Raw genomic sequence first — 12,288 nt, 5'->3', positions numbered from 1 at the left:
TAGACAAAAGGATGGTAGGTAGGGAGCAGCAGCAGCAGGGACGTCCCTGACAGTATGACGACATATCGATCGGAGAAACGTTAGCCTGACGAAACTTTTAGTATTTGTAGCGTGTACGTGTAGCATCATTCGGGCCACATCGAAAAAGCCGTGCTTGGCGCGATTGAGAACCACCGTTTGGAGGTCAAACAAGGTCACCTTCGTTGACATTCGAACGAGGATCATTAACAGCCAGAACTTTTCATTGCTAAGGCTAATGCACTTTCGATCGTTCATCGTTTTTATTCGAACTCTCCTCACTCTCATTCGCATTTTTATTTTCCGTTAATTTTTACAGTCGTTGCCTTTCTATTTTTATTTTCAACATACTATTTTTTATTTAAACGATTAGGACATGTAGAAAATAAGCCCGGAAAAGTTTTAGAAAAGTTATTAAGAATTTCATCGATGCGACGCTAAAAAGTGAATTACTTTTGTATTGTGCGACGCAATTTGAATATAGTGCAAAAATATAATCGAAGTTCATTCGCTCAACCGTTTCATCAATAATCACGAAGAAAAATGAAAATCAAACCTTCTTTTTAAATTATTTTTTTTGATAAACAGTACTAAAATAACTTTGGACTGATCAACGCTTTGAAACGCTAAAATACTCGAAATTTTATGAAAATAACTATTTTAAACACACTCTGGCTAGAATGAGTGCTGTTAATACGAAAACATATTTTACTGCGGAATTTATAAAGATGAATGTTTCATAGGGTATATGTATTGAGAATATAGTGACCTTTTATCTTTTATCGTACTGAATGTGGGTAATTGATTGACGATGTACAGTCAAATTATCTGTTTTATTGTTTTTTATTTATAAATATATATGTATATACGAATGTATAAAATAACGCGAGGAAAGGAATTTGTAATGGATAAGTAATATAAAAATGGTTAATATTTATGGTTGGAACACATCTAACTTTCCGTCGTCTACCGCGGTGTTGCATTATTTTTAACAAATTTACGTGGATAAGTGAATGAAACATTTTCCATTGAGTATAAAAAATAATTTCAGTCGCCGTCGGAATTGTCAGGAATGCTCATACATTTTTTAAATTCCTCGATATCCAGTTTTCCCTGAGACGCTTCGGAGCATCGTTTAGCTCTGTCGAGAAAAATGCTTTGAGCATTGGCGATTTTTTCGGGCTTTCCTTCCCAAGCGATTCCGGCTGCATTCTGAATGAAAATGAAAAATAATGATGTTGATAATGATGATGTTTTTTCCAATATACACTAACGGTCAAAAGTTCCCGCGCTACGACGCCGGTATATCTTGATACAACAAGGCGCATTTAGAGGAGGAAACATTAGGCTTCAATTTGGTTTTTTGAAAAGTCTCTACGACTCATTTATGTGTACTACGTCATTTTAAAAACGTTCGTATTTTACTTTTATTTATTTCGTTTTTTTTTTTTTTATTATCACCATCATTCTTTGTACAATCATTCAACTTTGATAATTATAATAAAATTGTTATTTTTGTATATAAATGACTTACCTACACCATCAATCAATATTAACCATAGGAATCGAATCTCGAGGAAGTTTTACTTAACAATTAAATGGTTTTTTATCTATCTTTATTTTTATTTATTTATTATTTTCATCTATTTTATTTCAGTATTTTTAAAGTTTACTGCTATTTTCTTGAGAAAAGGAGTTTGAAGGTAAATAATTTTCTGAAAGCGCATATCTTTTTTACAATGTTGTTTTTTTCTAACATTCATTTTATTTCTCAACTTCATTTTATTTTCCATACGCTATACGATTTTTCAGTCGGGAGTTTTCAAAATATTTGTTTAAAAAATGTTTTTTTAAGTTTACTTCTATTTTCTTAAGTAAAAAAGAGTTTGAAGATAAATCATTTTGTGGAAACATATCTTTTTTACAATGTTGTTTTTTTAGTGACATTTTTTCCCGGACCGATGTTCAAGAGGTCGAAAAACAAACACTTAGATTTTTAGGTTAGGAACGGCGGGGTGCGTATATGGCAGCTGTGCGAGACTGCTGCTAACCCAAGCATATTATCATAGGTCATTATTTACCTCGTTGCCAGTTTGTCTTGCAATAATTGATCTCTAACAAATTATCGAAAATAATGCCATAAATAAATAGAAATAATTTCTGTAACCATTACTTTGTAAAAAAATGCATATTCCATATGAGGAGTTGCTAGCAAAATTGAGGACAAAGAATTTCATCTCAAAACGCGGTCCAGTTGAAAACGAAATAAATAAATCCAAAAAACGAATGTTTTCAAAATGACGTAGTACATGTAAAAAAAGTCGTAGAAACTTTTTATAAAAACGAAATTGAAGCCTAATGTCTCCCCTTTAAAGTGCGCCTTGTATCCAGATATATTGACTACAAAGAGCGCGGGAACTTTTCCGGACTTTCGTCGGAAAACTTTTGACCGGTATAGTGTATACGTAACTATATATTCCGGTTTCTATGAAAAAAAATAATTAGGAAATATATAGAATTAAATAAATATCAATGTTCAATCTCGATTTTACTGGCCGTTTGTAGAATGTATCCTTAGAAAAAAAACGTACGTGCAAAGCACGTCCATAAGAAAACGACAAAGTCCAAGGAATTTTGCCTTCGGCACGAACGATAGCGTTGAGATTTAGAATCGCATCTTCATCCGATTGTACGCCGCTTAAAAACATAATTGTCGGAAGAGCCGACGGAACCGTTCGTCGTAAAGCCGCAAGAGTAAAATCAGCGACAATCTTAGAAAGTACAAAAATAAAAGGATTTCATTAAAGAGTGACTTGGACTACGTGCTCGAACATATTCATCAAAGATTTTTCTCTTTCTCTCGTTCTTGTGTTCTCCTATACTTGGGGCTTGCAGAATTTGGCGTTTTGAATTCCTGCCAGGACCATCGCTGGTTTCAGTATCATGCCCTCTAGGAAGACGCGGTGTTCCACCATAGCGCGGAAAAGGACCGACAATACTTCTTCGTGAACTTGTAAAGCTTTTGCCATTTCGTGCTCACCGGTCGTCACTATTTCCGGCTGTATAACCGGTACGAGTCTTGCGCTCTGGGCAATTGTCGCAAACCTGCTCCCAATCAATCGTTGATCACCATTACGAAATGAGACAAGTGATATATAAATGTTAATTATATCTCATTTTTTTAAACGATATCATTGTCATCCCTTTAATAACCCTTTCAGGCACAAGTTATTTAATTTTCGTCTATGGGAATTTTTCGGATCGCTGATTACGAATTTGAGTTAAAAATATCAGGGCTGGCAACTCTGTCTAAACTGTTCTTTGGTTGTCAAACTTTGTTGAGCAATGTTTCACGAAATTCAGTGTACCTACAGATTCCTGCCGCAGAACCCCGTTCAGAAAAATATAGATAATTAGATTTAATTATAAAGAATAGTATGTATATTAAGGTGGTCCTTATTGGGAGTTGACATTTTTTTTCTCAAATTCCCCCCCTGGTTCGATTCTAAATCACTACAAAAGACACCACAACAAAGCTGTGGTCAGTGGGATCATGGGAAAGGGTGCCGGCAAGCGGCAGGCCCGGTCATTGTTTCTACTTCAGTCAAATTTGTGTTTGCTTTATCTTTGGCTGCTATTCTTTTTCTATGTATAAATCACGTTGAGCCATCCAAGTGTACTCGAAACCCTTGTTAATCGTCATTAAGAACAACCATTCAAGTATTTATTTAACATATAGTCGTTGAAAATTCGAACTACAATATTTTCCCGTATGCCCAGGAATAAATCATCAAATGATTTTTTATTCTTTGCTCCTGAATTTCGATAATAGACAACTTTTCTATCGTTTTCTATTCGTGGAAAGAATGATATTTTCTAAAATTTCTAGATCATTACTTCCTCTGATATTTTCTTCATGATCTGGAGGTAAACGGTTCTATTTGCATGCTATTACTGAATTTATATATGTGTCGTTTTCGGGATCCATTGCTCAAGAATAGCCTTTTTTGAGGGCCGATGAAACAAAGTAATCTTGTTTCGTAGGCTTATGTCAATTTGTCGGTGTTTTGATGTGAATTCTTACATCTGAGGAATTTTTTTATAACGTGATAGTTAGGCGCTATGTTGAGAGACACGAAATAAAAGAACTGTTTTGAGAATTTGTTTGTCAAAAGAAAGTCGAACGTAACGCCGAAAGAGTTTTGATGAATAATTAGCAATAAGATGCAATTCCTGAACCATCGCGATGATCTATATCAGCATTTTATATGAAAGTTATTAAAGAGTAATGATTATTTAAGAAGATTAATATTTGAGGATAGAATTTGTAGTTAAGGTGGCTTGGGCTATGTTGAGAAAACTTAAAAGATATCAGGAAGAATATCGTGTTAGCTGGACGCTGTTCCACGAGACATGATATTCGGAACGGCGTCGGCTTTCCCAGGGAAGTGTGATAGTTGAACTCTATGCCGCAGAGACTATAATAGGAAAATACGCAGAGATTACAAAACGAAGAAAGATTCGAATAAAATGATAAATAGCTGGCCCCAGCAGAAAAAAATCACTTTTATATAAAATGCCTTTTTTTCAATCGATTCAAACTTGCCGGCACCATTTCTCATCATCCCACTGACTCTAGCTTTTTCGTAGTATCTTTTTTAATGATTTGGAATCGAACCAGGGGGGGAATTTGAAAAAAAAAATGTCAACCTCAAATAAGGACCACCCTAATGTATATCCATATTAAATGATGTACACACTCCAATGCTACGCTCTGTAAATTTATATTAAATGATACATCAGAGTACAACAGAATAAAAATATCACGGTCTTGATATCCAGCGCCGATTACCAAACTCCAAAGTGTACCTCCTTTTCGCTATCACCGTTGTCTTGATCGTGATTTTATCGTAATATGACTATTACTCGGAAGATAGATATGTGCATAGTTATAGTTATGCGTAGGTTGTAGCCACGTGCCATCAGTCTCTTTGTTTATCGTTCTGCCAAGCGTGCTTATCTGGCTTCGGTGTTGCGTATATTGTCATATTCCTCAAAGCAATTTTTGGAGACAAATATCATTTCGTCACGGGATAATTGCACGTGTAATACAAAATGATTGTGAATCCATTAAATGTTATACGACTTTTATTGATCACGTTTGAAGCGATGAAAATTGCTGAAAGCCCAATCAATAATGAAGAACGGGAATTGAAAGAAAATATCGAAAAAATTTTACTGCAAAGTATGCAAGATTTTAACGGAGTAGAATATATTGAAGAAAATACTTTAGATTTTCAAGAGCCTTATAAAGAGTGTGAGGCGAATCACTGTAGAAGATAATGCGATGGAATGGAGTCGTGGAACACCATACGATCCATCTTCGACCGACGAAGAAGATTTGAGCTATGACTATAAAAGAAGAGCAGTCGAATTTTGGAGGAGCGGGAAGAAAAAGAACTTGAGCGTAGACACTGTTAAACACCGATTCAAAAAAGTGAGATCTAAAAGTCAATTAAAACGTTGGGCTCATCAATTCAACAAAGGTGGAACATACATGGAAAAATTAGCTCGCATTTCTCAATATACATTGAAAAATATGAAGAGTGCTGTTGAAGCTGGCTTAATTGTTCATGATGTGAATCTTCGGAGGTGGGTCCTACAAGCACAAAAAGAGATGGGATTTGACGACATTCGGTTCAAGGCTTCCGATTGGTGGTTGTTGAAATTTAAGAAAGCTCACCGTATAACATCTCGAAAAATTAATAAATTCGTAACCCGAAAAACTGTAGAGTAAGGAGCAGATTTGCAAAGAGATGCAGATAACTTCGTTAATGAAATTAAATCTCTTCTTGAATAATATGGTTTACAAAACATATACAATTCAGACTAAAGTGGGTTTCAATTGGAAATACATTCATGATGAACATTGGCAGTACATTGGCACAAAACAGATCGAGTGCCTTGTGCAGTCAGTGACTTTGACAACTTACAGCTACACTATACAGCCCACAATATCTGCAGAGGGAAAATTACTATCGCCACTTTCCATTGTTTTGAAAGAACCTTCCGGACTAATCGTGGGGACGACCTTATTCAAACCAAGTAATATCTTTTTGACTGCTTCCAAATCAGGAAAACTAACTTCAGGTATTTGTATACCCTACCTTCTTTTGTATTTTCAGCTATAAGAAAAAAAAATTCTTTTAAAATCTGTCAATCCTACATATGCAAACAAAAATTAAAACAAACGTTATCTTGAATTTTGCAGACCACTTTAAGATCTGGCTGGAAAAGGTCTTTTTCCCTAATATCGGTTCAAAAAGCGTACTTTTAATAGATTCATGGAGTGGACATTGCACACGAGTAGTCAGGCAGGTTACACCGATTGGAAAAATCATCAAAACAATGATCATACCAAAAGGTACAACCGGAAGGATTCAACCACTCGATGTGTATGGATTCAGAATATAGAAGAATTTTGTTCGACATTTTTCAGACGTTGTTTTGTTACTTGAATATGATCTCAAACTACATTTAAGAAATAATATAATCAAATTGCAATCTTTAAATCATAATCAGTTATCTTCTCCAAGGTATCAAAATTTGTTTCGATATGCTTGGTACAAAAGTGGTTATACAAGCGATAAATCTGAAGAATTTGTCAACCCTGTCGAATTTGCTTTCGGACAATCATCGAAACCTCAATGTGATGTTCAAGGTTGTAAGAAAGTGGCAATAATAAAATGTTCGTGGTGTAAGAAATCACTTTGCTTGCAACACTTTTTTGATGAATACCATTACTGCATAGAATATAAAAACTAATAATAATCTGAAAACTATATTAACGTATTATGATGGTAGTTGAACATGTACGCTAATATGAGAAATACAAATGGATTGAATAAATACATACAACGAACACAGTAGTTCCTGCAAATAATTATGGAGCATGAGACCAAACAAATATCCTATAATGTAGATAAAAATATATCCATGGAAGTTGACGAATAATAATAATCGGAACAGATAGAACCTAAAAAAGATTCATTACGGTAAGTTTCATTACTCACAAAGGGGTTATGTGGAAATTATCGATACGGGGATGAAAACATCTTTTACTCAGATAATTTGCTTTATTTTCTGAAGAATACTTCAAGGGAAGTTGTGAATTTCGAAAAGTCGATTTTTTTAAATTTAATTTTCGGAAAGTACATATAAGGGATTTTCTCTGTCGAACCGGCCACTTTTTTGTGATTTCATTTTTTTTACCCTGGAACCTCGATTCGTGCCACTCTGGTGATTTTTTTGCGGTATCGTCAGACATATTGGAAAACTAATTTTTTCAGCAAAAAAATGGCTGTTTCTGTATAAAAAAATAATTCTCCCCTCTTTCGGTAAAAAATCATCGTTACCAGAACGTAAAAATTATTTCGAGTCGTCCGCTTGAAATCCAACACGAAACTGCAACTTTTATGTGAAAACATTTGTTTTCAGTTACTTCAAGTTTCCGAGATATATCCGGTTGAAAAAGAAATGGTATTTTCTAGAATTATGAATTTAAAAATCTAAAAAAGTTCCCATAGAGTATCTTTTAGTAGTACTTTGATATAACCCAGTTATGAGGTAAATCTGAGATGGCCGAAAAAAAGTGGCCGGTTTGACAGAGAATCCCTCATGTGCATGGGCGCGGATCCATTACCGTTCGACCGCAGCCTCCGCGCTTGCGTCAGTGATTTGGCTGCTGATTTTTTCCCGAAAAGTATAGGTTATAAAACAAGACAATCCCCCAAATTTGAAGTCAATTCATAAAATTTTGATGAATAGAATTTTTTGAAATTTTTAAACAGTCAATTTTTTCAGCTATTTTCACGATTTTTTCATGTTTACTCTGTGAGGCTTGAAGACTCGTATCGAAGCAGCATTTTTCTTCTTCAATCTTTCACTTTAGAAAAAAAATAGTACTTCACTCCAAACGAAAATCCGATTGAATTAGTACCCTTTTCTTAAATTACTATTTTTACAAAATTTCTCTTATTTTTGAAACGTTGACACAGCACTAATTTTGTAAGTAGACGTCTTTAAGACAGCTCAAATTTTTCATGTAGGTATATTCTATCACCACATATACGAATATTTATATGTGATCACGTTCCTTTTTATACAGTCTCTCAAAGCTACTTGATTCCTAAAAAACCGCTCTTTTCAAACAGCTAGGAATTTTTTCTACCTCAATGAAATGGTTTCAATTTTTCAGGAAATATACCTCATTGCATATACCTAAGCACTACTGAAAATTCTTAGAATGGATTTTGGTTGGTTAGTGAGCTGTGAATTGTTGAAATGTTTCAGTTTTCCGCATTTTTTTCATGTTTATGACATAATCAGTAAAATTTTGAATTCCACGTAACAAATTTCACACGCCATGGAAGTGAATACTTGTACTGAATTTGATGACGTGATAAATTGTTTCCGCCTATGAATGAAGGATGCTGAGTCTCAAATCGCAAAAGATAATAAATTCCTGCGGTAATGGGGTATGTCTTTTAGGGAGCATCCGACTTGGGCGAGGACAACATTACTTACCGTTGGATTTGGCGCCGTAAACCTTCTCAAAGCTAACAGCAGTATTTAAGGTAATTAATGTTTTCGCCGACCAAGTCAAAGGCACCCTTTGTATGAAGTATTTAAGAGGTCGTGTAAAAATTTTACAACAAATGAGAAGCTCATTATTCAAAAATTAACATTTTTTTCAAGAACAATTTTTAAACAAATAAAATAATATCAATCAATAAACTGCATGTGGTGTCCAATTTGCATTGCAGTCTGTTATTTTAATACCGTAGCAAACCTCATAAATCGATTGTACAGGTCGTTCGAAGAGAAAAGAATACGCTACAAAGGAGGACGGTTTAAGATCGATGAAGATTTTTCTCTTCTCATTACTTGTAGAAAGTGAAAGAAAAAAATCAATTAGGCAGAATTCAAATCACTGAAAAATTATGCCTGTGATAGTTTTATATTCAATTTTTTTATACAATTTTCCCCAGTTTCTATTTTATTGGGTAGAGAATTTATAGATCTATTTTGTGTATAGTTTAAGATAAATTACATATGTTTAAAACATTTACAAAACTATTTTTTGACATTTTATATGATTTTTGACAGAAGTATGCATGAATGGGACTATTAGCCGCCAGATTCGGATTGAGCCCCTCGAAATATTAAAGAACATACATGATTCAGGTGTCAAAAATTTTTCTCATATTCATAACTACAATTTTTTGAAATTTTTACCTATTTTTAGTTGTGGTTTTTTGGAATTTACTCAAAACTTTGGAGATGCATTGATCTATCTGACCCCGGATTCAGATTCAGCGGGAAAAAATACGTAAAGATAGATGGGTTCGGTCCAAGGTATACTGACCATTTTTTTTGTGTGCCGGTGTAATCTGCCCACGGCTGATGGCTTAAATTTTTTTATATGTATGGTATCGGTGTTTTTAGAACTTTTTCAGATTTTTAAAATATGACGTTTTTTCGAAAAAAACTCTGTTCTGAAATGAGGGATATTCGGAACACTCTAAAAATATGATAAGGCTTTTTTTAGACTCAATGTGAGCATATAAAAAAATCAGAGAAATCCGCGAGGGTCAGGATCACGGGTTTACACACTTGGGCTGGAATACCTCATTTGTATGTGTGCCACCGCAGTGCACCTGAAAGGGTTAATAATCCGTTATGAATCGTACAACACACACTGGTTCAATCTGACCCGCAATGATCCCGATTTGTTCTGTCATGAATTATATATATGTACTGTGACGATTTTTTATTTTGGACGAAAAATAATAAGCAAATAAAAGAGCTGACATGGACGCTCTCCCGTTTGTTTCGCTCGATGCTTCAGCCACGCAACAATTCCACAAAGATTTCCGTAGGGCCTTGTTTAAAGAAAAGTATTATTGAATTTATTCGTTAATTTTATTATTTCATGTAATTTGGGAGAGTCGAATTCAGTACGAGAATTTGTAAAATACGAGCTCGTGATAGATTATAGTGAGCTCCCGATCGAATGTGTGTGAAGATTGTACTGTGAGTTCGCGACTTTTTCTCCCGCCTTTATTTCGCGGTTCTCCCGGTAGAATTCTCATCGAGATTTAAGTATTATAGAATTTTAGAAAAGTGATTGTTAATTAGTAATTAAAATATCATCCATTTAATTTTTGTTTTGCCAGTTATTCTCCAGTTCACCCCGCCCATCCCGCTGCAAGACAAGCCGGCAAATCATTTTCATCCGATCATACTGTGTCACTTCGGTGACTGGCGCCCACGAGAATAAGACCTTTTCTCGAAAATATAAAATAGTATGAGCGGAAGAATTTGATTTTGTGGCACTTGAAAAATCGGTCACAGTACTTATATACACTTAATCATCAACTATATTTTCTTCTGGTCAATAAGTATATATAGGACTAAGAAGTATGAGGCTAACGACGAATGAGCTCGGCGGGTCGAAATGATGCGATGCGTGCGTGTTATTGCATGGGACAAGATCGGTTGTCGAATGTAGCAATTTTAAATAATATATGTAGTTTAAATATTGCGGGTTGCAGATAAAATAATATTTTAACCTGGCCAGAACATGAGCATTTTCATTGACCGCCAATGCGCTTGGTCGATTATCCGATAATTTATAAGTACACCGCCATTTTGCAAAATGGCAACCATCCTTTTTGTATTGTATACATCGTTCCTGAAGATTGTCCAAACCCTCGGTCGTCTCTTCGTTCATCGTCCCAAAAAGACACACCGTTCCTTTGTCAGCTTTTATTCCAACTATTAGATTTATCTCTTTCAATAAATCCAACAACTCTCTTCCATTTGACAATTTCTGATATAGAGTCTCGTGGTTCAGAATAACACCACTTATGAATTGGCACAACTCAGACTGTACTGTATAACATCGATTGTTGTTAAAATCAATCAAAACTCAGCCGCCCAAGACATGAAGCTCATAATTTGTTTGTCAATTTAAAAAAAAAAAAAAAAAAAAAAACATGCTCGTAACTCGCTTAGTCCGTCTCGTCTGATTTCTACATTTTCGATTTCCGTTAATGCGCGGATATTATAGATATAAAAATAGTTTAATGAAACAAAAAGACCTTGTCCGCGGACAGCAGCATTTCTCTGTAATCCCTGCGTGCAGCATCCGTGTTCTCTATTCCAATTTGACGAAATATCGGGTCAAAAGAGGAAGGCGACTCGTCGATAGCCAAAATTCCCTTTCCCGGTAGACTCAAGCTTTCTACGATTTTTAGCAATTCTTGTTGCAGAGCCGGATCGACTTTGGTATACTTAGTAATTGAATCAGCAACCTGTATTCGTTTTCAACAACTACATAATGGCGGCAGTAGGTAAACATATTGAAAAACTTAATGTTTCGCGGATCGAATGTCATGTGACTATAAGTGTTTTGATACAGACTCCATCTCTGTTGCGGCCGACATCTACATATTTCATCATTTATTTGAATGTTTGTATTTATTGTTTTGCACACGGGTTCAAAGAAGATAACGTTAAATTGCATGCTCTTCTTAATCGAATGAATGAAATTATCAACCCCTGTGGTAAAAGCGCATATTTTCATTGCTTCTAAATTATCAAAACAACGACCAGGCGTCGTTGTTTTGATTCTTCGAAATAGACCGAGTCAGAGAGAAAAAGGGCCATTAAGCAATTTGTTTGAAACCTTTCGTTGATTGCGGTACCGTAGAGTAATTCAAAATGTCTGTATATACTTATATAAAATTTATATATTTATTCCAATTAGTTTTGCGTATCATGTCGAGACGTTATTTACTTCTTAACCCGAGGTATCGCGTTTTATCGCGCGTCGTCCGAGCGCATCTTATTCGCTATGAAAAAATGTTTTGGACATGCAGAGATCAGCTCAAAGCGATTAATGAGGAGGCTCGACCAAAGATTATCATATTTGTCCACTTATTATTTCGCTGTCCATAAGCCAAAAGTGATTTATTACGTTATTTTTTAGTTTACTCTCGAAAAAGACACGTTGAGGGAAGAAAAACACGATGTCACTGAACAAATATAATAACGAACCTTTTGCTTGCAATTACATCTTCCTTCGAAACGAGCCATGTTCGTAATTGATTCTTATTATTCCATTACTAATTTGGTACAAACATTTTTTAAGCACTTTTTCAAAATAAAATTGTTATACGAAAAACGTGAGTATTTATTTTGACA

At 34.8% G+C, this 12,288-nt stretch overlaps 1 protein-coding gene across 1 annotated transcript; it reads right to left on the bottom strand.

The window, feature by feature from the left end:
- Positions 1-852: 852 nt before the first annotated feature.
- Positions 853-12,180, bottom strand: LOC122406305 (fructose-bisphosphate aldolase-like). The gene is made up of 6 exons (XM_043411700.1): positions 12,142-12,180; positions 11,184-11,396; positions 10,653-10,969; positions 2,901-3,123; positions 2,610-2,789; positions 853-1,230 (listed from the first exon to the last, which is right to left on the bottom strand). The coding sequence occupies exons 1-6, from the start codon at positions 12,178-12,180 to the stop codon at positions 1,066-1,068; spliced, it is 1,137 nt and encodes a 378-aa protein (XP_043267635.1). The 3' UTR covers positions 853-1,065.
- Positions 12,181-12,288: the final 108 nt, after the last annotated feature.

This window comes from Venturia canescens, chromosome 2 (assembly GCF_019457755.1).
Source record: "Venturia canescens isolate UGA chromosome 2, ASM1945775v1, whole genome shotgun sequence".
NCBI lineage: Eukaryota > Metazoa > Arthropoda > Insecta > Hymenoptera > Ichneumonidae > Venturia > Venturia canescens.
The sequence above is the reverse complement of the archived record's forward strand: the minus strand, read 5'-3'. Positions and strand labels throughout refer to the sequence as shown.

Coding starts and splice junctions, on each gene's coding strand:
- LOC122406305 (XM_043411700.1), bottom strand. CDS start 12,180: ATGGCTCGTTTCGAAGGAAGATGTAATTGCAAGCAAAAG. Junction 3,124..10,652: donor AATGCTCATGTTCTGGCCAG/GTTAAAATATTA, acceptor GATTGGGAGCAG/GTTTGCGACAATTGCCCAGA. Junction 2,790..2,900: donor CCAAATTCTGCAAGCCCCAA/GTATAGGAGAAC, acceptor GTACTTTCTAAG/ATTGTCGCTGATTTTACTCT.